General features: G+C 39.8%; 3 protein-coding genes across 3 annotated transcripts; 2 read left to right on the top strand and 1 right to left on the bottom strand.

Moving 5' to 3' along the window:
* Nucleotides 1-3,051: 3,051 nt before the first annotated feature.
* Nucleotides 3,052-5,692, top strand: armc7 (armadillo repeat containing 7). The gene is made up of 3 exons (XM_058620504.1): nt 3,052-3,474; nt 3,941-4,084; nt 4,171-5,692. The coding sequence occupies exons 1-3, from the start codon at nt 3,390-3,392 to the stop codon at nt 4,515-4,517; spliced, it is 576 nt and encodes a 191-aa protein (XP_058476487.1). The 5' UTR covers nt 3,052-3,389; the 3' UTR covers nt 4,518-5,692.
* On the bottom strand, nt 5,683-24,574 carry acsf2 (acyl-CoA synthetase family member 2). The gene is made up of 16 exons (XM_058620502.1): nt 24,118-24,574; nt 20,992-21,187; nt 19,603-19,731; nt 18,927-18,980; nt 18,716-18,834; nt 17,777-17,939; nt 17,590-17,685; nt 16,884-17,035; nt 15,556-15,647; nt 15,391-15,467; nt 8,473-8,580; nt 8,067-8,218; nt 7,819-7,960; nt 7,425-7,535; nt 7,258-7,326; nt 5,683-6,119 (listed from the first exon to the last, which is right to left on the bottom strand). The coding sequence occupies exons 1-16, from the start codon at nt 24,216-24,218 to the stop codon at nt 6,057-6,059; spliced, it is 1,824 nt and encodes a 607-aa protein (XP_058476485.1). The 5' UTR covers nt 24,219-24,574; the 3' UTR covers nt 5,683-6,056.
* On the top strand, nt 10,401-15,024 carry chad (chondroadherin). The gene is made up of 4 exons (XM_058620503.1): nt 10,401-11,252; nt 13,253-13,416; nt 13,642-13,800; nt 14,277-15,024. Exons 1-3 carry the CDS (start codon nt 10,467-10,469, stop codon nt 13,781-13,783), a joined length of 1,092 nt encoding a protein of 363 aa, XP_058476486.1. The 5' UTR covers nt 10,401-10,466; the 3' UTR covers nt 13,784-13,800; nt 14,277-15,024.
* Nucleotides 24,575-24,800: the final 226 nt, after the last annotated feature.

The following is a 24,800-nucleotide window of genomic DNA, read 5'->3' as shown; positions in this document are numbered from 1 at the left end:
TGTCTTTAAAATTCACCCTAAAAAGTCATAGTATAGTATGTCGTCCAAAAACACCTGAAAAAGTCATTGTATATTATGCCTCCAAAAATCACCCTAAAAAGTCATGGTATAGTATGTCGTCCAAAATCAATTAAAAAAGTCATAGTATAATAACTTGTCGAAAATTAGTTAAAAAAGTCATACTATAGTATGTTGTCCAAAATTATGTAAGACTTTTTGTCATGTTATTATGGCTGCAATAATTATTAAACAATTACTAAATTTTGATAATCGATAAATCAATGTGTTTTTTCAATAATTACAACTGGTTTTATGATTTTTCAGCTTCTGTGATTGTGAATATTTTCTTTATATAGAATATATTTGCTCAATGTAACAAAGACATCAGTAAAACTTAATCATTTTGGTTTGTGGACAAACCAAGACATTCAACAATATTCTAGAAACACCGCTCAACGTCACCATATTCTGACATTTTTTGGACCAAGCAAGTACTCTGTTAATTGGGAGAATAATTGATTATGAAAATAATCATTAGTTTCCGCACTAATTGTGATGGATTCAGTCAACTCAGCGGCAGCTTCTAAAACCTGCTGCTTGATTCTTGTGGTTTAACTGGTTTGTTTCTGTAGTTCCTCTCATGCACCGTGGTGAACTCCAGTTGCTATTTTGTTCGTGAATGTGTGACGACCATGTTTGGATGAACCATTTATTTCACTTGAACTTATATAAATAAATGGTTCATCCAAACATGGTCGTCACACGTTTATCACCTTCAGTGGATAAACAGTAGGATAGATGGTGTGAACAAGGCTGCCCTCTGCTGGACAAACGAGCAAGAAATGAGCTAATACCAAAACTCACTTTTGGCACTTGGTTCATTTAATCATTTATTAACATGTCTCAAAACAGACATAACACAGTAAGTCACATGGTCCATTCATATGTGAACAGCGTATGTCTCCAACGCAGAGGACAACTGATGTGTGATGACAACTGGAACATATCAGGTTTTAGTTTGTTTTTTTAAAAAGCCTTCACTGTCCTCACACAAATGAATAAGGGTTTCACAGACATCATTCAGCTGCTCCCTCTTCTTTTCTCAGCCAGCTCATCTTTCTGCCTCTGCCTCCTCTCCAGGACTTCAATCCTCCTGACATTGTTGCGCGCTTCCTCCTGTGCCCTGAGCTCAGTCACATCTGGAAAAAAGCTGTGTCTGCATGGGCCACAGAAACATTAGTCAGTCAACATTGTTTTCATCACTACGCAGCACTGATCCCAATTTACATCTCATAATACAGTCAAATAATAGCAAATCCATTCAATTTTTTCCACTTTTTACTCACTAAACAGGACAAATGCATTGCTGCCATACAGGCAAATTGTCAGTAATAGATCTTCTGAATTACTTTTTCAATGGGAAATATAGATTCACTAAATCATTTTGGAAATAAATTAAATAATGCTGATACATTTTGGAATACAGTTAAAGAAAGTAATAGATCCCTTTCCACATTGCCTCTTGGATGATTACCTACAGCTGACTCTTGAAGATGACTATGACTGAGGTCTTTCACAAACATGTGAATTTTGTTGTTGCATGATTTAACAAACTCAAACAAACAGATGCTGAAGTACAACCGTCATGTAGTTTATCAACTTAAAGAGCTTGCGAGGGGAGTTAAAGTGGTGATAATGCTCAGTTTCTGTACCTCAATCACCACAAAAACCTCCCAATAATGAATTATTTGAGCCAAAATCACAGCAAACATTTAATCTTAATTGACCGTGAGTTCATGTGCAGATCATTTATAAATATGTGTGACATTCAAGAGCATTTAAGCACATAAAACCCACAGTAGGCCAATGTAGGGCTGCAACTAATGATCATTTTTATTATTTTATCCATTCATTTGTTTTGTTTATGTCAATCTGTGTTTTAAAAACCATAAAAATATCACGTTTTGTCCTCAAAACAAAACTATTCTGAAAGACATTTGTTATGAAACAGCAAACAAAACAAATAGTTTGAGATTCATTTAGTAGTAGTTGTTGCTGTGGGTCACGGGTCCTGTATAACAACAGCCATTTTGACAGGTAAGAAAAGCGCAGGTGTAAATCATCAAATTAATAATGAGCTGAGTTCCATTTAGCTTCCTCAGTTTCAAAGTACACGCTCGTTCACTTTCACAGTGAGTAACCTGAGCTGAACAGAGCCTGAAGTTATAAAGAACACCTGTGATTTTCCTGTTAAAACATGTTCAATTATGCGTGTTTAATGTGTTTAATTTTTGGAATTAGCTGATGAGAAAATGCAGGTCACACACACACACACACAGACACAGACAGCCTGTGGACCAGTGCGAGTAGACAGAGAAACATTGTTCCCTGCAGAACAAAATGCAGTCCTGCAGTTGTCGGTACCTGTTGTAAAAGGCAGCGGCTAATCCAACAATAAGTGTCCCAAACAGAAGCGGCTTTGACAGTCGTTTTCCAGCGGGCAGTCTGGGTTTCTTCATTGCAGCGAGATCTGACGCTGAAGTTCGCTTCACATTCACTGCTTCCGATTTCTTGCTTCCGAGTTCTGAGTCTGAGTTAGATGGTGAATAATAACACGCCAAAATTGGCATTTCTTAGCATTTTGGTATTACTGTAAAGCCAGTTTTCAAACAGAACGCAGATCAAATACTTATGATCCGATATAACAGTAAATTATTTACAATAGTGTTTTGTTTTCTATTATTTCTTAATGATATATTCATTGGTTAGAATAACACAAACATCAAAAGATATCCACTCTAAAACTCTAAAAGAAGAGACTAGTCTATAAAAAAAATCTACCAACATTGACAATACATATTAATATGTTATGTGTATTAGTATTTCATTTATATACTTTGAATATGTTGCATTGCTTAATATTATATGATATATTTAAAATGTATGTACAATTTTGGACAAACTAAAATCATAGCTTGTAAGTTTCTCTTTAACTTACGAGTCAGAAGCTAACTTCAGTGACCTTCACAAAGCTGGCCTACGTAATCCTTTTACTTAGTAACGTTACTGAGCCTCTTCACCTTGCAAAACCATCCCATCATGTTAGACTTTTTGCCACATATTTAGAATGTATTAGATGTTTTCTGTGTGGGTTTTTATGTGTTTCTTTCCGTGTTCTGAGTCATTTCATTTCACGCGGATGAAGCGGAATCTTTGCTCTCACCGCGACCTCCTCCGGACATATTTTATGAACGGACCAACGGAGGAACAACATTGTAGTAAACAACGATGACTAAATGAGAACATTTTTGCATAATTGTTGGTTTATTATGATAGTTTATGACATGCTCTGTTTGTAGGCGTTTAAACAGTGTTAGAATATAGTAAATATGTGGAAAGGTTATTCTGAAGGATCTGATCGGTTTGAATATTTACAAACGCTGGTGACTGAGTTTCAGGACACGGACAATGAAGGTGAGAACACACTATACTCTTATTTTAGTTTTTCATCATTCGACAAAAACATCTTTGTTAAATTCACTGAAAACGGTTAATAAATAATATTTTCTGAATTTAGTCTTAAAAAACAAAGTATGGACATTATACAGTATATAAACTGAAACGATACTGTGTAGTTAGTATGTAATCGTTTTACTAACGCACTGTTTGCAAACATCTTATTGCACCTTTTAAAGTAACCGCAGTGTTATCTGTTTGACGAAATGTGTCATGTCTTTTCTGAATGTCTCTTTCTAAATAATATTAAGCAAAGCTTAGGTGTTTTATTGCAGGCTCTTGCTACTGATTATGTCCATAATAAGGCGAATGTTGGCTGATATCAAATAATCAGCAGATTTATCAGTCAGGTTGTACAATTTATTTGTAGTTTAGTTTTTTATCTATTCCTCAGTTGCTTACACAACTTTTGTCAATACATCAGAGGCAAAGGAGCAAGTACTGGCCAACTTGGCCAATTTTGCATATGACCCAAAGAACATGGAGTATCTAAGGGAGCTGCAAGTACCTGACCTCTTCTTGGACATGTTGACTGAAGAGAACGAGAACTTTGTGGAATTTGGGATGGGTGAGATTTTACACCAACAAAACCTGTTCGTTTTCATCATCCTGGTATGACACTGCCTCACTGCTCATATGTGCAATTTTTCTCAGGAGGGTTGTGTAACCTCAGCATGGATCCTGAATGCAGAGACATCATCCTGCAGAGCAGCGGGATCAGCTTAGTCACAAACCGTCTTTCAAGCCAGAGGGAGGAGACTGTCCTGTCAGCTATTACTACCCTCATGAACCTCTCAACACCCTCGTCTCGCTCTGAGATCACTGACCCGGCCCTCCTGCAGTGTATGCTGCGCTTCTCCCTCTCGGAGAGTCCGCGTCTGCGCAACCTGGCTGCTGTGTTTCTGCAGGACTGCTGCACCAGGGAGCAGGTCGCCCGGGCTGAGCAGCAGATGCAGGGACAGCAAACAGCAATTGGTATTCCTCTGCCCAAGGACAACTGAGGTATTCACATGGAAAATGGACCCATTTTGCTCTCTATGAGAGTGCACACAAGTGTAAAAAGTGGCAAAAACAAAACTTTGATCAACATATTTCAGCCAAACTGGTAAAATATGTTGTTTTAGTCACAACAGCCCTCACCGTCTTGTACTTTTTCATTACTTTAACCTGCTGTTGTACATATTTGAGCAACTTGAGTTCATTATGCTTTTTCTAACAACATGAGGGAAACTGAAGTGTTTATGTAAAGCCTTAAGCGATTGACCGCACACAGTGCAATTGCTTGAGAGACAAATCAGGTTATTACTAATAACATTTATATATAATTTCATGAACTCCCAAACTATTAAAAAAGTCTGAACTATTCAGAAATCAGTGACTAAACCATGCTTGTAAAAACAAGCTCACCTTCTGCAGGATTAATATCACTATCAATTTCCCCCCAAAAATGTACATTCCTTTGGCTTTTAGGTGATTTCATAAGACCTGCTTGTAGATGTTGGAGCATGCTATGGCCAGCTGGAGAATGACCATGTCCTGAAATGTCAAATCCAAACCCAAAATATGTAGACTAAAAACTTCTACAATAAACCTTGAGGTTTTTTTGTAAGAGCCAAGAGTTCTGTTTGTTTTCTTCTGGGCTCTTAAGAGCTATTTCTGGGCCGAGTCCTTCAGGTCTAGACAGCAGACGACATCCGATCCTGCAGTCCAGCATCAGGTGGACTGCACATGTGGCCTGGTCAGACTGTAGAGGAAATTCTTTAAGGTGTTTGAGAATGTATGTGTGTGTGTGTGATGCTGGCTCATGTATGCACCGCAAAGTATTCATTTTTAAATTGGTGTGTGTTTCTGAATGACATTGCATGATTTTAGGGAGGCGTGCACCTGCCACCAAGATCAATAGGAATACATTTATGCTTCCCGTAAATTGAAACACCCATGCCTGGTTTTAATAACAAGGTAAAAAAAAGTTTATTCCAAGTTTATGTAAAAAGAAGATATTTCTGCAGGATAAAAAAAGAACAGTAGAAACTGATTAAACACTTTTTGTACTGATCTTTTGGTATATGGTGTGTAAGACCCAGCAGCCGCATAAGACCATACATTTATCTGCAGACTGTATTTATTAACTGTATTTCTATTGCAAATTGGGCATTAAAGGATTAGTCTGGTGTTATTCTTTATTTTTTATTGTTTCAATAAATCTCATCCTCACAATAATATAAAAAAAGAACTCCCCCAGTACGTGAGACGCTAAGCTCCAAAACCAAGTTTCCCAGTGAAGATCTAAAGCTTCAAATGGAAAAGAAATTACAAAAAAGGCAGATAGTTCAAATTATTTTAAAACAAAATACTGTAAGTGTATTATTTGTAAGACTGATTAATCAAAGGTTTACATGTACATCCGTCGGCTGTGAGAAAAATACATGACATGACTAAATGTCTTTAAGCTTCTCTACAGCTTGGTATGTAATAATAATTATTGTTTGGGGTACACGGTTCACAGTAATTTCATTCTGCCCATACAAGAGCAGCGCTCCTCATTTTTCTTTCTTCAGCCCCAGCTTCTCCTCGGCCACCTCAGACAGTTTATACTTCTGGATCTGAGAGAGGAAAAATGTGGTGAATTGACAGAAAGTTTCACCTCCAGTGTGCAAGCTTTGTGTAGCGGTTCAGTAAAATGATAAACATGAAGAGAGTGGGCTCGGCAGATATTTTGCTTCACTGTTTTCATGTCCCTACATCTCTGGTTTCTTTGTGGCAAAATTAATTCGAGATGTATTTCTGCATCACTGTGAAGAGACACCTGGATTCGTCAGGTTCTAATCTCTAAACACAGACTAACTGAGCTAGAGGCTCCAACTTATACAAGGTGCTGCTGCAAGAAATACAAAATAGTCTGGATTCTGACCAACTCCCTCTCTACACTTTAGCACAAACTGAGCAGATGTTGTCTACTGCTAAGATAAGGGGGAGAAGTGTGTTTGTCTATTTTCCAGTGAAAAGCTTTGGCAGAGTTTAGGACTTCAAATGACAAACAGCCTCAGTTTCTCATCTGACATCTCTACTAAAGACTCACATTCTACCTCCAAATGATGTTAACTGGTGGGATAAACATTTCCTTTTAGTGTTGCAGTCAGACTGCAAAGCACTGTTAACAGTGTTCTGGTGGAATAAAGTGAACTGAAGGAGCCTGGGTTTTTATCTGATATGCAGCTCTGGGTTTGTCTCACAGGATATGGTGAGTGTGCAGACAAGCTAATTGCTCCGTTTCCCTCCAGTCTGGGTGCATTATAAACACTATGCCATGTCTACAGTAAATTATCTTAAACAACATCCGATTTGGTCCCTGCCTAATTTATCACAGGCAGTTAAATAAAGACAGTTGAAATAAAGCTGTTTCAGTTTCAAAATCACTGGATCTGATATCAGACAGATAAAAATGTAAAATTCGATACAATCCAAAAGTATGCTTCACTATTCACAGACTGTTAAAATGCAAATACAAATCAGCAAAAGCATTTTAACGGAGTCTTATTATCTCTTATTATTTCTAACAATATTTGATACGTAGTTGGAGAATTATGACTCAGCACAGGTTCATAGTTCATAAATGGTCTAAAATTATCGGACTAATATTGGTATCAGTAGATACTCCAGTGTAAATGTGGAATCATAGTCCCATCCCTAGTTTTGGGGCAGAATTCAGTTTCTCGAAACACTTAAAATTTGAAACATTACCTTTCCAGTCATGGTGAGTGGGAAGCTCGTTTCAAAAAGTACGTAGCGAGGGATCTTGAAGTGAGCAATCTGACAGGAGCAGAGAAAGTAGATAAGTTAAAAAAAAAAAAGAAGTGTAAAATGGTTCCAACTCATCATGAAATACTGAAGGGGAACGTGTGCCTCACCTTGTCCTTGCAGAAAGCTTTGATATCTTCTACAGTACAGTCCTGTCCTTCCGCCAGGATGACACAGGCACAGACTTCTTCACCCATACGAGCATCCCTCACTCCAACCACCTGATAAAACCAAAGAAAACAAACAAGCATATGAACCTCTTCGGCAGCAGTAGCAGAAGCAGCAGTAGATGAAACGGTCTGGATATGAAAATCACAGCATTCTTTAAAAAATTAACTGACCGATGCAACAAGGCTGGAGTTAGTTTTATGCCTCAGTCAACCAATGACAAATCTTTTTTTTTATTTAAATGTGTGAAGAATATATTTATTAATACATACAATTCCATGTTTCTGTTTTCTATATCCTCGACGTGTACCGTATATCTTCGCTGTGTGAGCTCACCTGCACTTCCTTCACTTTGGGGTGTGTGTGCAGGAACTGTTCAATCTCAGCTGGGTAAATGTTCTCTCCTCCTCTGATGATCATGTCCTTGATGCGGCCCTGAATGCGACAGTAGCTGTACCCGTCCATGCTGCCAATGTCTCTGAATTAAAGAGGAGACCTTGCTTAACATTAGCAACTAAAGTAAAAAAAAAAAATCAGCTTTTTGTTTTGTTTTGCTTCTGATTTTGATGACAGCTTTCACTCACCCAGTTTTGTACCAGCCGTCTTTACCGATGCACTCCATTGTTTTCTCTTTGTCATTCCAGTACTCCAGCATCACACAGTATCCTCTGATCATTATCTCTCCTGTCGTTCCCAGAGGTACCACCTCTCCAGTGGAAGGGTTCACTATTTTAGCCTGTGGGAAAGTCAAATTAAACGTGTATTGATTTTTTAATGAAGTTTGATTTCTGTCATGGACTGGGTGGAAGTTGAAAGTGGCCACTCAAAAATATTCAAATTTAAAATGTCCTGATTTTAAGTACTCTTGACTTGAGCACTGGTGGCTTATATAAAACGCTAACATTCAACTTTGCAGGCACAAGCTTTTACTTTAAATTCCAACTTTTCTTTGAGGTTTAGTGACTTGACTACAACACTACACTGGTGTACCTCGACGTGGTCCATAATGAAGCCGACGGTCTCGCTCTTCCTCTCCATGTTGTCCGTCGGGGAGGCGCAGAACGTCACAGGGCTGTTCTCCGTGGTCCCATAACCAACCTGTCCAACACACAAACAGCACAGCAGAGGGATGATAAACAGGCCGGTTTCCTTTACTGAGGTTTTCACATTCACTTTCTACTCAACACGTGTGAGCCTCGGAGCTCGGTGAGGTATGTGCTGCTCTGCTGGCAACTGGCACATGTGTACTGGGTAATATGATGGAGTGGGACACAGGATTTATTTTTTGTCTCTTTTTTATTTGATCAAATAAGTGGGTTTTTAGTAAACGAAAAGGACCCACCACTTCATATCAAGTTATAATGAGTTATTTCTGGATGTTTTTTTATTACTGGATTCACATTGCATCATAAATACATCTATATTGTGACTATTTATTGTTCTATATCACAACAAACATCATAAATATTATTTCAATGTCTTTTTCCTGACTTTTTTTTTTACTTGACCGGCCCCTTACAGACCAAACTACACACTCAGTGGCCCCCAGGTCATTTGAGAGGTCAACCTAATTACAGACAAACAGAGAAGAAAGAAAAGTGACTTTTCTAGGGCAAAAAATCTACTCGAGTGTGAGAGCGATACTAAACAAAAATGTATAGATGTAGTACATTTGTTTAAATTGTAGAACAAGCTAGATATTATATGCACGCCAAATGAGCAATAAATAAATTGCTGGTCTTTGTAACAGTCCTGCTAGTCTCAGCATTACCTTTAAGGACGTCTGTATATGTTTACTCCACTACAAGTGATTACACTATTATTATAATAACTAGAGCTTCAAGTTGCTGCTTCAGTTTTTACAGGTGCAAAATTCAAGCAGAAGCAGAAAAAAAGAGCCAGTCTCTGAAGGACAAATAGAAGCTTGAGAACATATATCATGGAGGAGATGATATTCCCAATAAAATGTTAGATTTGTTAAGTAAACTCTAGATTCCATTTATCCTGGGTGGGTTCATCCATCTTCTTAATTCACCCAACTGAAACCAAACCTTCCTCTGACACGAGCCTGCCAACCAAGTCCCGCTTCACCGTTTCGGACCTTTTTTCTTTATAATTAAAAAGGTCCAGACGCCGCTCTTTTTCACAGGCTTTGAAAAATAACTTGCGCTACTCGATGTCTTGCAATCAGACCCTGATTTCTACAATCACAATAATAGCACAGGGTTAAAAGGACCATTACATGTAACACCCCGCTGCCTTTCCATCAGAAAGAATGCACACAGGAATGTACAGAGGCATGTAAAACTTTCATTCCTGGGATGATGGAAGTGTCATTTGCAATTGTTCTGACTTTAAGCAGCATCTCGGTTCTCGCCAAACATCTGGAGACTATTACGGGTTATACAACAGCTGCACTGGAGCGGCTCCTTTTTCTTCCGCCGCAGAATGAAAAACAATAGATGTCTAGCCGGCCCGAATAAACCCAACCTGACCTTATGCCACGTTGTTGGGGAAAAAAACAACTTTATTCTTATGATTTGACAGAACATGTTCACGCTGCAGCAAGCTGCGCATCGGCATGTCAGACAAAGTCTTGCAAATATGAGGAGAGTAGTGAAGAGAATGAGTGGTCTGCTTGTCATCTTCCTGCTCATTTAGGGTTAAACTCTCACAGACACTTGACTTCCTCCTGCAAACCTCTTACTCCAACACCCTGGCAAGCCCTCCTCACTTTTTTTCCGCAAGTAAATGTTATAAATAGTGCTGTGTGTTCTGTTGACTGGCCATCCTCCTCTCAACGTGAATGTCTCTCTGCTCTGCACACCTTTGCTCTCCTCTCTCCGTCCGATTCACTCTACACACGCAGACGCACACCTTTTCAGTTCAAGCCTCTATTGAAGAGTTCCACTCAGATTCTTCTGCATCTTCTTGGTCTGCTAGAAGACAGTCTAACAAAGTAAGTGGACTTGGTGACATTAAGGATGCGTTGTGTGAGCTGGTTGTTATTGGGGACCTGCCTTCTGGTCCTGGGTCCCGCAGTGCAGGGAGCGCCAAGCCAGTGCCCGACCCTCTGCCACTGCCACGGGGACCTTCAGCACGTCATCTGTGACAGTGTGGGACTGAAGAAGATCCCTCAGGTCTCAGAGGCCACCCGCTTGATGAATCTTCAGAGGAACAACCTGGGTAGCATTCCCACCGGCGCCTTCAGCGAAAGTAAGGGTCTCATCTCGCTGCACATGCAGCACTGTCAGCTCCGAGAGATCGACTCCCAGGCCTTCAAAGGGCTGAAGAAGCTCGTCTACCTCTACCTGTCCAACAATGAGATCCACAGCCTCAAGCCCGGTGCCTTTGACGACCTCACTGAGCTCACCTACCTCTATCTAGATGGGAACCAGATTAGTGACCTGTCTAAGGGCATCTTCTCCCCAATGATCAACCTCTTCATTCTGCAGCTCAACGACAACAAGCTGCGTGAGCTGCGGGCCGGGACTTTCACGGGTGCCAAAGACTTGCGCTGGTTGCACATGAGCGGGAACGAGCTGACCACCCTGCAGCCCGGCTCTCTGGACGACGTCGAGAACCTCGCCATACTTCACCTGGACAGGAACAAGATGTCCACCTATCCTACGGTGGCAATGAGCAAACTGCGTGTGGTGGAGGAACTCACGCTGGGGAGGAACCCCATGAGGACCATCCCAGACAAGGCCTTCCAGAGCTTTGGACGCTACATGGAGCAACTACACCTGGACAACATGAATCTGGAGAAGGTCAGTCCATGGCTTTAACGAGTGTTTATGAGTCAACATGATTCTGATGACCGAAATCCTACCATGCATTCAGATCAATGAACGATGCTGTGGTTAAAAAGTGAGCCATACTATATAAACTGCATACAATACACTACAATGTGACAGTGAATATACTACTATTTAGATTTGAGGGGTAGTTTAAAGTCAGGTAGAGGACACAGAAGGTCGTTGTTAATAGTTTAAGATACAGTGATCTTATAAGTCATATTTCCAACAGATAGATATGGTATAGAGTGTAAATCAAACACTATGGTGATACCCGATTATTATTTGTTTATTAAACTACATTTGATTAATATTTTTATATGCAACGGGTATCCCTGCAGTAGTAATAATACATTGATATTTCTAGCAATTTTTTCTCAACAATTACACAAAATAGGAGAATAGGGTAAATCATAAAGTATAGTTCAATAGTTCAAGACAATCCATTAGTTTTTAAAAAAAATACTGGGATTTATGTATGGCTATAGATTTTGTGGAAGAAAGGTATGTTGCAAATATTGTCAATTATAGACTTCCATAGTTGTTTTTCTTCTTATAAATGCCAGTGAAATCAAGTCAGAATCCCACAAGCAATATTTCTTAGTCTGTTTGGTTCGTTTAGCCCATTATTGCAAACCATAGCCAACTATTGAAAGCAGATTTGGGTCAAAAACTGCATCAACGTGAAAACACATGCATCTGTTTATTTGCTCACAGTGTCACATTCACAACAGCGGCGATGCTGTTGAGTGGAAACAACTGAGTAGTGGAGCAAAAACTTTAATATCATAAATTGAAGTTAGAGAAGGCTGAAAATACAACATTTCTGTAAGAAACTAAAGCAAATCTGTCTAGTAACAACAAATGAACCTCAATAAATTATCAGACATGAGACAGTTTTCATAATCTGTTCATCCATATCCTGCACACCTCCACTATACATGCATACAATATAAGCTCTATGCAATACCACACTACTTTTAAGACATTCCTGAATGCACATTTGCTTCATGCTTGAGGTTAATCCAATATTTGAGTGTACTTGTGCCACAGCAAGGCGGCATCCCAAAGGGGAAAACTGTTAAATAACAGCCCACTCACGCTGGGAGTATGTGAGAGCCAGGTGGGAGCAGGAGGAGACGTTGAGGGCAGCACATATGGCCGGTGAGGTTAAGCCATTTTCCAGCCAAATGCAGGTATTTTAGAATGTTTTTGTTTGCTGGACATCAGCCAAGCACGTCTAATTATTACTCAAGTGTTATTTTCAGCACGGTGTGTTGCCTGCTTTAGCCGAGTGTGTCTTGTAAACAGGTAAGGAGAGGGAAATAGAGCCAGGGTGTTTGACACTGCATGAAGTGGAGTATTTTTAGCTCGCCATCACTACAGTTCAATGGACAATTGGGTCCTTTACAAATGCCTTCCTGGCAGAGGAATGGCCTAAAGAGGAAGGCGACAGAGAGAGGGAGCAAAAAAACACCTCTGCCATTTCTGGAAGACATCCATCTTCCATTGCTTCATAATGCCAAGCCTCAGCTACTTGTCCCTGTGCAGTGGAAATTTCCAAACAGCCTCATCTGCCCCAGACTCGCATAAAACGCCTGTTCAAGGCTAAGCTCCGCTCTAATCCAACCTCCCCTTCTTCCTGAACAGGCCCAACTTGACACAGTTTGTCTAACACCCCTATGAAGCTTTTAGCACTGTTGCAAGAGAGAAGGGGAAGTGAAAGTGAGGGCAGTGACTGTCAGTGTTTACACTGCGGTGCAGAAGAAGCATGAGAGGAGGCTTTCATCGGAGAGAAACACTGGTGAGGTTTCCCCCACGCTGAACCTGTCTGACGTATGACACAAGAATGATTGTTGGTGGTCGGTGTGACAGACGCCTACCACCTAAGCACGGAGTTGTTTTGGGGAGACTTGCAATTATTTACTATTTTGAAGTTCCTCCTAATCCTGACTCAAACTCTTCTCTTCCAGTTTGCTGACGGTGCGTTTACTGGAGTCACAGCCCTCAAGTCGCTGCACCTGGACAACAACAAGCTTAAGTCCCTGCCCAGGAGTCTCAAGTTTGCAACCTTGACCAATCTCACCCTCTCCAACAACTCTTGGAGCTGTACATGCCAACTCGCTCCACTGCGCAGGTGGGAAACAAGACCAATCGATGTTTATTCTGTAAAGATTAACTGATTAGCTGACTGACAGATGGACGATATTAGAATTGATTGCATTTTCTTGTCTTTTCATTATAAAAATGTAATATTTAGAACTTTCGATCAGACATTATGCAACTCTAACATAACTGACTGCCATCCTCTACGCTGGTGTAGCTGCAAAAGTAATCTTTATCATTTGGTTTCTACCCGTAGATGGATGGACTCTAGTCGCATTCGTCTAGACGCAGTGTGCACTTCTCCACCTTCGCAGAAAGGCAAGCAAGTCAGAGAGAGCCTTGCTTTCAGTGGCTGCAAAGTGAAAGCAAAGGTACCCAAAAAGGGCACCCGTCATTGAACACAACAGCTGCACAGGTACAGTATCGTATTTTAAACGCTAAAAACAAAAATCAAAATCACAATTGTGCAGGTCCTTGCAGCTGCCGTGCTGCCAGCAGGCAGCTTTGTTTTAAATAACACCCTCACTGGTCTAAAAGTGCTGTATTATTCCTCACCTTAGTATGGCCTATGTTTAAAACCAAAAATCACATCTTTCCTGCCATGGTCTTAGAATTCAGTAGTATTCAGTTTTTCAGTGTGGGATTCTGACCAGAGCAACTTTGGATTCAGATATTACCACATGAAGTTTAAGGTGGTTTTGGAGTGGCCCACGTTTGGCTTTGCATCGTTTTGTTTTCTTTCTTTTTTTTTTCCCCCCTGACCACAGAACTCTCTCCTCTACTATGTCCCCGTCTGAACTTTTCCATGTTGGCCTTTGGGTCCAGTACACCACGTACAGGTCATGGGGTCTCTGTTTGGTTTGGCTCCTGATTTCTGTGTCTTTTCCACAGGAGAAGCTGTGAGCAGGAGCTACAATGTGCAGCAAGACCAACAATGCTAACTCAATTCTTCTTAAAGACCGTCCATCTGTCAATTTGTCATTAGGTTAAAAAGACACATTTATAGACACATCTGGGAGAGAGAGGGGAATCCATGGACCGTGGACACAATGCAGCTACCCTTCAAAATAAAGGTTACACTACAAATGACTACTGTGGACAAGTATGTCATGTTTCAATGTTTCAAGCAGTAAACAAACAAATGAAAAACATGTTTTTCTACGGATGACTTTCAACAAACCAGGAGTTTCAAGCTGCATCAATAAAGTTTTTTGGCACAAGGGGGCGGTAGAATGTTTTGTGATGTCCCAGACTGATCCAGATATATTTTAAAAAGGTCAATACTGTCTTGATTAGACCTAAATAAATGCCAGTCTTTTTCTTTCTTTCTTTTTTTTTCTACTGTGTTTTACAGCTTGATTACAGCCAACAGTGACGGTGTTTCACTCTGATATGAGAATGTGTAAAACGGTTTGAGTGACTGGATTTTGTTGACACAAAAGCTTTTTTTTTTTTACTTCCATGCTGTAATAATCCTTTTGCCGACCACTTTCACCACCGCTTGTTGTTTAATTAAAAATGTATATATATACATACATATATATATAAATACCAAGCCATATATTTGTCTTTTTAGTGCTACTTGTCCTTATTGAAAGTATCCTTAGAGCTAAATGGAGGCAATGTCTCGCACAGCTTAAAGACGGTGATAAAAAAAGAGTGCCGTCGTGTCTTTACTTCAAAGCATCTCTCTTACTAAAAGGACTTACACTTTCTCACACAACAGCAGTGACGTTAAGTGGTTATTAAGTGTTTTGCTCATCTAATGTACATGTATTTTCAATTTCTTGTCATTTCCTGGTAAGACATGCTCACATCCAATAAACCTCTAAGAAAATAAAGCTTTCACTTTGTTTTAAATATTTCTGTGCTGTATTTTTTTGCTGAATAAAATGGCTTTTTTTCCCCGTATGATGTGTCTCCCCCTGCTGTGTGGCAGATGAACTGCATCACTGACTGAACAGAGAAGGATTGTTTTCTCAGATATAACGAATTCATAACTTACAGTTATTTCCTTGATGCCCATGACAGAGAACACTTGCCTCACGAGTTCTGGAGGACATGGGGAACCAGCCATGATGCCTGCGGTTCACAAAGAAGGAAACGAGTCAAATCCACACTGTTACAGGGAAATTTGGTGTGAAGAGAGTGTACGTATTCTTTTCCTTACCCGTTTTCACTGATGAAAGATCAAACTTAGCAAAGTCTGGCTGGTTAATCATGTCCACATACATGGTGGGGGTGCCATAGATGAAGGTACACCTGTAAGGGAAGACAGACATCTTCACTGACAAACCTCCAAAATAAAACCTTCTCTGACCAAAATGTGCAAGTTCTTTTAATCATAATTATACCAAAAATATAAAATACAAGTTAAATATTGGGACCATAAGTAATAACCGTCTATAAAAAGGCAACACCACATGACTTTATTGACCAGCTAAAATCTTTGACACAGGTCAGGAAGACATATGGGTGCATTATTAAACCTTAGTGCTCACACGGCACAGAATTGCCGCAGGAATAATACACAACTCCTCATATGGACATCCTGGGGTGTGTGTTTAGAAGTTTTTCTTTGTATGTGTCGTTGATTACGATTAATTAATTTTAAAAAAGCAGCCCCTGCTCTGTGTTTTAAGGGTCAAAGAATCTGTTAACGTTTCTTCAAACAACTACAAAAATACACATGGCCACGATGATAAGAAATGAACAGACCTCCTTATCAGTGAGGTCACAATGAATATCTGTCTGATAGACTCGACTGACACGGCGCAGGTGGAGGTTAATGACATTACAGATGGCTTTCTTCCAAGTAGGAGAAAAGTTTCCGAGGTCGTATCTGACATGCTGACTCATAACGAGGCTATGGGTCACCTTTTGTTCAATGACAGGGAATTTTATGAATACAGTAAATTAAAAAAGGTGCTCTTATTTTGTTGAATTATTCCCACGCGTAACCTGAAAAAACTTTTTGCAGAGATTACAGTAAAAGAAATACATTTTTTTGGTTTATAAGCCTAAATCCTAAATAGGGATGGCACTATACAACTTTCGGTTATCAGATATGATACCAGCAGTATCACATTTGTCTATAGATACTGGTATCAGTGTAGTACATTCTTTTTTTTGTTTACCCCTAATAAACAACTGAGCTGTTGAAAACACATTTAAGCACTCAGACCTAAGCTGTACCTCAAAAACTGCTTCTTTTTGTTTGCATTTTTTCTTTCTTTTAGCTTAAAATAAGTCCATAAAGCTGACAGAGTTACTGCAGTGTGGCACACGTCTCTATTTAACTGTTCTTAGTGAGGACTTTACTCGATATGTAGGGTTTAAAGTTCATATCTGATTTAATTTGGATTCTGAGTATCAAATCCATAATCCCCAGCATACAGAATCAGTGGTGATCACATTAAAAGCCTATATTCATTCTACCGGAGCCAACAATATGTGCAGTTCAAGATTTTTGGCAATGGCCAAGAGCTCTGACGTTACCGTTCGCTCTCCATAGCTGCTAAGTTGGCTCTTCCATCGTACCCTTGGGAGGGAAAGACAAGGGAGACGCCATGAATGGCCATACATAACCCACCACCCACAGAGCCAAAGCAGTGGTACATCGGCACAGGCAGACAGATTCGAGTGTGAGGCTGGAAAGGGCAAAATGAGAAAAAACAAATGGGGAATGAGAACAGTCGTGCAGCTACTACCTTCAAGGGTGGACCATAACACAGATTCACTTCAGTGTACAGTGTGGAACATCTCAGAGGGTTTGTTGGCAAACATTGAATATTACTACTCATATGAATAGTTGTAAATAAGTGTATAAATGCTTCTAAATAGAAATAGTTTGGTTTTTTAGTTGTAGAACAAGTCTTTTATGTGTACTACCATGTTTCTATGAAAACAAATGAGCTGTTTGATATGACTATGATATGACCTGAAGTCTGTCTTTATTTATGGAACCCTCATCAGATGTCAGACATCTCGACATGTTTGTTAACGATGACATGCATTTTTGCTTTCTGAAGGCCACCATCGCTCCCTGACATGTTTGGGGGAAAGGGAGGGAGCGAGCAGGGTGTTTGCACTCTGGAGCCTCACGTTAGATGCTACCGTAAATATGCTGTCAGGTCTCTCGGTGAGGAACTTTGGATTCAGATTAAATTCCCCTGATGATGCGTGAGGTTATTGAGTGACTCACCCTCCAGGTGTATCCCGTTCTCTTGCCAACAAAGTAAGCATTGTTGACAATGTTGTGATGAGACAACGTGGCACCCTTTGGGTATCCAGTTGTGCCCTAGAAATCCAAATTAGGACCTTATTATCATGTCAGTGCTGAGCATATTGTACAGAGTATATGCAACAAACAAACAAACAAACAAACGAACCGAAGTGAACTGGATGTTTATTGGATCGTCAGAGGAGATCTTCTTCTGCAGATCCTGCAGCTGCTGCACGTACTGACTGCTGCCAGCCTGCATGACGTCGTCCATGTGAAGCATTCCAGGCTGTCGACTATCTAAAACAATCACAGTGCGAAGATCTGGAAGTCTGAGGGCAAAAAAACAAACCAAAACACACCAATAAAAGGAATGTTGGTCATGATGCTTTGTTACTGTCAAGCTCTAACAAAGAAAAACATGTTTTCTTCGATTCTTGTCATAAAGTACAGTATGTTATTGTTCAAAGTTTCACTGTGTGTAAAGAGACAGAAGCGGAAGACATGTTTTTCCCCACATGTTGAAGTTAGAAGATCAAATTCCTACAGTGTGGTTCCACCCACTCAAATCCAATGCTCACACGAAAGCCATTTATGGCACCAACTAAAAAAACTACTAGCTGGCAATCATGAGCTTCTGTGGGTGTGTTTATGTGCAGTGGTGATAAAACTCTGTGTGAATCATTAATATGAGACACAAACAACCAGCTGGTCTACACCTTTGAAATCTTTTCTCTTTTAAACATGAAACACATTGTTTGAAAATACTTCTGATAATGTAGTAAAACCGAGCCTTTTATAAATGCTGCCTTTGTCAGAAAGTTGGAACACACAAGAGACACAGTGATAAATTAAACTGTGACACTTTCTGCTGTAAAGGGGCCTTCAGTTTGAAATATTATCAAAACCAGCTTCTTACAGAAGACACATGTCTAACAGTGTGCAACTGTAAAGTGTAGCTAAACTCCTCTGAATTTGCAGGGATATGGTCTTTGAGTCTTCTGTGTTCCTGCGCTGGAATGAGTCATTTGCCCCAGTTGACATGCACAAGTGTTTTGCTGTGTGTCACACTGAAAACACAGAGGTGTGAACATATTAAGGCCTGTACCTGGCACTCCTGATGTCCATGGGGCTGGACGCTTCGATCTCTGGGCATATTTGTTGCAGAATGTTACAGAACTTCTGAGTCTTAAACTGTGTGGGACACGCGACGGCTTTACACCCGACCTGTGGAAGGAGGAGCAGAGGATTCTTCTCTTCTGATCGAATAAGAACTCTGGCAGGCGTAGCAATAAAACGAGTATGGGAGCATTACTGACCTTGTGCAAGACAAACTCCACCTCCTGCAGCTGGTATGCTGGGTTCAAAGCCACCTGATGGGTTGTCAAACAAGAAAAACACTTTTTATGATAGGAGGAAAAAACCAAGGCAAAAACAATGTATATGTGGAAGCTAGGATTACAGACGGGTGGTCAACATTAGGACTAACTAAAGAAATACAGTATGTCCATGTGAAAGACATATTTTGAAAAGTGCTATATAAAGATTGTTTGATTGGTCCCTATATTGTAGATATAAAGATGTATATATATTTTTGTGTTTTTGAAAAGGCTCAATTGTGTCCTAAACCACTACTGACTGTAGCTTTAAGCAAACATCCCTTAAATAGATGCATGTGGTGCATTTGTCGGGTCCTATTTTCAGCTATTTTCAGCTAGAGCTGCAAAACTACAATACAACCAAGTACAAGAGTACGTTTGATTTGATTTACACGATTTAAGTGTATGAAAATGACCTTATGATGAAAATGAATCTGAAGAATCTGTCAAATTTTTTGATTCAATTTTTTCATGAAAATGACAGTTAGGCCCTATATCTATCTATTTTTTTTATTGTTTATTTTTTTTTTACCATATCGTGCAGCTCTATTTTCAGCGGTGGATGAATTATGTTGTGTTCATTGTGATAAGAATGAGTGAAAACCACCAGTCTCACCAGGATAATGCCAGCTTTGGCTGTGGCGAACTGGAACAACATCCATTCATACGTGTTGGGCCCCCACATGCCGAGCCTGTCGCCTTTGTTCAGCCCAGTCGCCAGCAGTCCAGCTGCAAGCTTGTCCACCTGCAGAGACATTACAAAGACATCGATTTTCTGCCCCACAATTGTACCTAACTGCCTTTTTTTCCTACTCTTTTATATTTTTCGAATGACCAAAGTTATTAATGTTTTGTCCAATCACATGGGAGACTTAGCAGATCTTTTACGAGCTCTTAAATCTCGACACAAAGTGGAATTGTAATATAATGTCCATGTTTACAGACTGTGAGATTACCTTTGTATCTGAGGACTTCTAATTTGTATGTGTCCTTCTATTTATTGTGCTATCGAGTAAAAAAGTACTAAATAATCAGAAAATGAAGGATCACTGCTGTGGAAAATGAACATGATAAATTGGATGCAAATGTTTTATGCACTTCAAACCACTCTCACTCTTGAGTGGTTTGTATTGTTATCCATTGCTAGGTGTGTTTAAAGATATTATTTACAAATTATCATAAAATTAGAGGTCATTACAAGTATTTGTGACGGATTAATTCACTCAGTAAATGCATGCAGCCACCTTATCCAGAGACAACACATGGTAAAGTTATCACGGCACTATGAAGTGCAGAGGAGTTCTGGGAGGAGAAGCCGCAGCGAGGTTCAAGATGAGGACACGCAGGAGGCCAACGTGCCGATAATAGCTATCAGACACAGACTTATGGCCATATGAGCACCAACCTCCACGTATACATTAACTGCTGACTCTATTATTTTAACGGTCTGTTTGGCATAAAAGAGTGTGGAACTGAACAGAAGTCAGTCCGTGGCTCGGGTTTGTGTCTTGCTGCAGGAAATAAACTCTGGTACATCAGACTTTTTTGAGGCTCAGTGCCTTTTTGAGTACAACACCAAAAAACAGACTTACTTTTCAAACTTTTCTATAAAAGTACTGGGCTTACTTTAGCTTCTTTTAGCCCTCTGTGGAGCCATACGCTGAGAGAATCACTCAAACACTCCCTCGGGTCTTATAGTTTCTCTTGGCTTGACCCATTTTCAGATAAAGGACAAAGCATACAAATATGTTCTTTAAACGTTTGGCAGCTGATGTCATCTCTTGGGATTTTTTTTTTTTTTATAAAAGAAAATGTGTTCTTTTATGTGGTCTGAGGACCAAATAGTTGTGTATACCAAAGTGGAGTCAAGTAACATTAGTGTGCAGGACTACTCAGTTCAAGAGGCTATGATCCTGCTCACGTTACTGTCGTGGTTTTGTCTGTGCAAAGACATCACTCATCAGTTAATGTTACATCTATTCATGGTTAGAAGGACCAAACTCACATCGTGCTGGAACTGTGCAAACGTTTTACGGACTCCGTCTTGTAGAAAGGCCATGGCCTCTCTGTCAGGAAAGCGCTCCACCGTCCTGAGAAGAGACTCCGCTATTGTGGTGTGCAGCAACGATGTGGACGAGGTGCCGTGGGCATAACTGGTGGTGAGAGTTGGGATGATGGGGGGAGAGTCCACGTGGATGCCGCTGGAGGGAAACACGGGTTATTAGAACATGTTTTCAACTTAACTGTGGTCATAGCTTATTTGTGACATTAACCTCACATTATGCAGCCGGGGCTGGGCATCGAACTTAAATACTTTTGTGGCATCAACTGGGTATCAGACTTCCTCTGTCACCCAAAATGATCTCATCAGCATCAGCTCTTTGATCCAAATCTGACAGTGTATGTGATTGGCTATCTTGAGGCAAACAGGAAGTTATGACCAGAGATGGAGCAAGCCAGGGGTTAACGTGTGTGTGTGTGGTGTGTGGTGTGTGTGTGTGCTGGTGCTTGTTAAATAGATTAAGGTATGTTGAGAGGATCTAAAAGTGTCTCTTAAAAAATCACTAAGCTCAGTTTTAATCATAAGCTTTGAGTTCTAATGTGATTTAGTGCAGTAAATATGAACAGTATTAACATGTAGTGATAAGCATGAATGCAGATTTTCTCCAGCTTCCTCTTTTCCCACATTTCCTGTTTGGCAGAATTAAGTAGTGGCAAAAGGCCAAAGGACATAACTTGGCCAGCAGTGGTAGAAGAAGAAGAAGAAATTATATTAACTTTGGTCAAAGCACTGACATAGATAATGCAAGGAACCTGGAATACACAGGTTTTTGCATTTATGATCCACTAAAGCAAAAAAAACAAAAAACAAAACCAGAGGTATTGTTCATCAGGCTGTCCCTGTGGCAAATGTATTATCATTTATGAATTTATTTTATTTTTAATATCAATTTTAATTTCACTGATGGTGGTGAAGAGGACTGGGGCAAGTTCTCAATTTTAAGAGAGTTGAAAGTCAGCAAAAATAACAACCCAGAGAACTCACCCTGGACAGCACAACTACCAAAGTAGCAACTTAGAAAAGTTTGAATATTAAACAAGCAAAGCAGATACTTCACTAATAATAGAAACACAATATCTGTGACGGTTTTCATTTATCCAGGTCATCCATAGTCATATTCAGAGTCAAGCAAGTGCAGTGGCCTAAAGCTAATTTCTGAAGATACATAACAGATAAATTAAGTGTGAACTTGACAGGAACTTGAAATGCATTACTGAAGATGAAAAATGGGAAAGGGTGTGTAAACAGGGTCATAAATATCACAAAGAGTCCAATATGGAAGGAATGAGATACTTAACCCTCCATTACATCAAAAACATGACAGGGATTGCCCTAGACTAACACCATTCTGGCTGGGGATTCAAGCAGATATTCAAAACCACTCTGGATGTTGACTTAACACTGGACCCAGTTTATTATATAACATGTAATGTGCAATGTGCATCACAGGGAGATATAGGGAAGAGAAAAGTTCAGCCGGTTTCCTTCCATAGTCCAAAAATATGCAGATTTGGGGATTAGGCAAATTGGACACTCTAAATTGACTGTAGGTGTGAATGTGAGAGTCAATGATTGTTTGTCTCTAGGTGTCCCTGTGATGGACTGGCAACCTGTCCAGGGTGTACCCCGCATTCGCCCTGTGTCAGCTGGGATTGGCACCAGCGCACAAGATAAAAGACTGATTTATTTTTGGATTTTGGAAAGGAAACATGAAAAAGGATTTTCTCATGCCCCAAACCTTCACTGTTTGGGACGTCTGCAAAGAAATGGACTCTGTATAAATATTTACCCGAGACACAATTTGTTCATGTGGTTCAATTGTTTTATTAGAGCTTTATTGTACACATGCAAAAGTATGTTTAAACAAAAAGTACTGACTTAAAAAGTTCCTTAAGCCTGTGCCATCTCTAGTACTTTTTGTTTAAACATACTTTTGCATGTGTACAATATACATTTTGTCAGTCTTGTATAAAGTACCTAAAAAGGATGCTTGAGTAAAAGTACAAGTAGCTTACCAGAAAATGATTTGGTAGAAGTTGAAGTCACTTTTTTTATATAATATAAAAAAGTAAAAGTCTTAAAGTACATGACATTTACAATTTTCTGATACAAAATGTACTTAAATTTTAGAAGTAAAAGTATTAAAAAAGAGAGGAGTAAGGGTTGAGTCATGGTAGTTCAGTGGTAGGGCGAGTTATTTCAACTGGAATGTTGATGTGAATGGGTGAATGGCATAACTATAGTGTAGAGCTGATCATCAAGACAAGAAAAGCTCTATATAAATACAGACCATAATACCAACTCTTCTTCGGATTCTATTTGATAGTAACAAGTAAAAAAGATAAAAAATAAAAGTTGCAAGAAATATAAATAAAGTTAAATAAGTGAATTGTATACTTAAGTGCAAACATTACAACACTGCTATAAGTAATTAAAATTCAAAATCTATACATTATTACACAACAGAATATAGACACTAAATAAAATAAATGCATGTTTGGGTTTACACAAACGTCAAGCACTGAACTCAGTGGCCACATTTAACATAACATGACCTTTGACCTAGTGCCGGGCAAAGTGTCCATTCAAGTGAATTAAACTGCCACACGGGCACCGACGGATGCCAGGAATCACATTCCACCACATGGTGTAAACAAATCTCTGAAGTGGGTGTAGTTGTGTTACTTTGTTACTAAATTATATAATAACTGACTCCTGCTGTGTAGCACAAAATCACACAGGCTCCATTTTTTTTTTAAACCGCTTAAAAAAAAAAAATCAATGATTTCAAGCTGTGACACAGTAAAGCAACAGGAAACAGTCTGCGTGTAACGTTCATGTTACATATTTACATACTGGCAGCTTCTTGTGATCCCCAAGAATGACACAGGTCACTGCCAAAGAGTCGAGCTCGCGACTAACAGATGGATTGCAGGACATTAATGCAAATAAACTTTATAGTCAATTATTCCACATTCTCATGTTCACACTGATCTGCCACAGACTGAGACACACATAACTTTTTTTAATCGATGAATGATGAGTGTAAATGCATAAATATTTACTCACCGAGTGGCTGCAGGTAATCCTGTCCGTTTTATCCATGGTTTCTGCAGAATCTTCACAGTCTTGTTAAGAACATAAGGTTTCCGGAGTGAGAGGGAGATCATCGTGTGTGTGTGTGTGTGTGTGCGTACAGCTGCTGCAGCTTCTGCAAAGAAAGGCAACTGGTGCTGTGCTGAGGCGTGGAGGGAGACACACACGCAGACAGACACACACGGAGACAGAGACACACACACACACACAGGCAGAGACAAAGGACAAGAGGAAACGACTGCCGTGTTTACTTATTGCTCTCAGTGAAGCCCACATCCATATTTAATAAGATGTAATCAGTCAATCCTGTCATGCTGGTGGCAGCTTGTATACAACACAACTGCTAAATAAACCCCTTTTTCATCTCATTAATACATGTAATGGAATGTGGCTGGTAAGAGTTCCCGTCCAAGGGGCAAATGAGCTACAACTGTAGTTAATTAAAGCTTTCTTCTTCTCGCGGATGTCATCACTTGATCGTGATTGGACCAAAATAAAAGTCACGTGACGCATATACGATGCACGCGCGCGCGCGCACACACACACGCACAGTTACGGCCATGTATATTTGGACAGACACTTCGGCTTAAATTTGTGGGATTGAACAAAAAGAAGGTGCATTAACCTTTTGAGAGATCATAAGCATGAGCATAAGC

Source organism: Solea solea, chromosome 21 (genome assembly GCF_958295425.1).
Source record: "Solea solea chromosome 21, fSolSol10.1, whole genome shotgun sequence".
NCBI lineage: Eukaryota > Metazoa > Chordata > Actinopteri > Pleuronectiformes > Soleidae > Solea > Solea solea.
The sequence above is the reverse complement of the archived record's forward strand: the minus strand, read 5'-3'. Positions and strand labels throughout refer to the sequence as shown.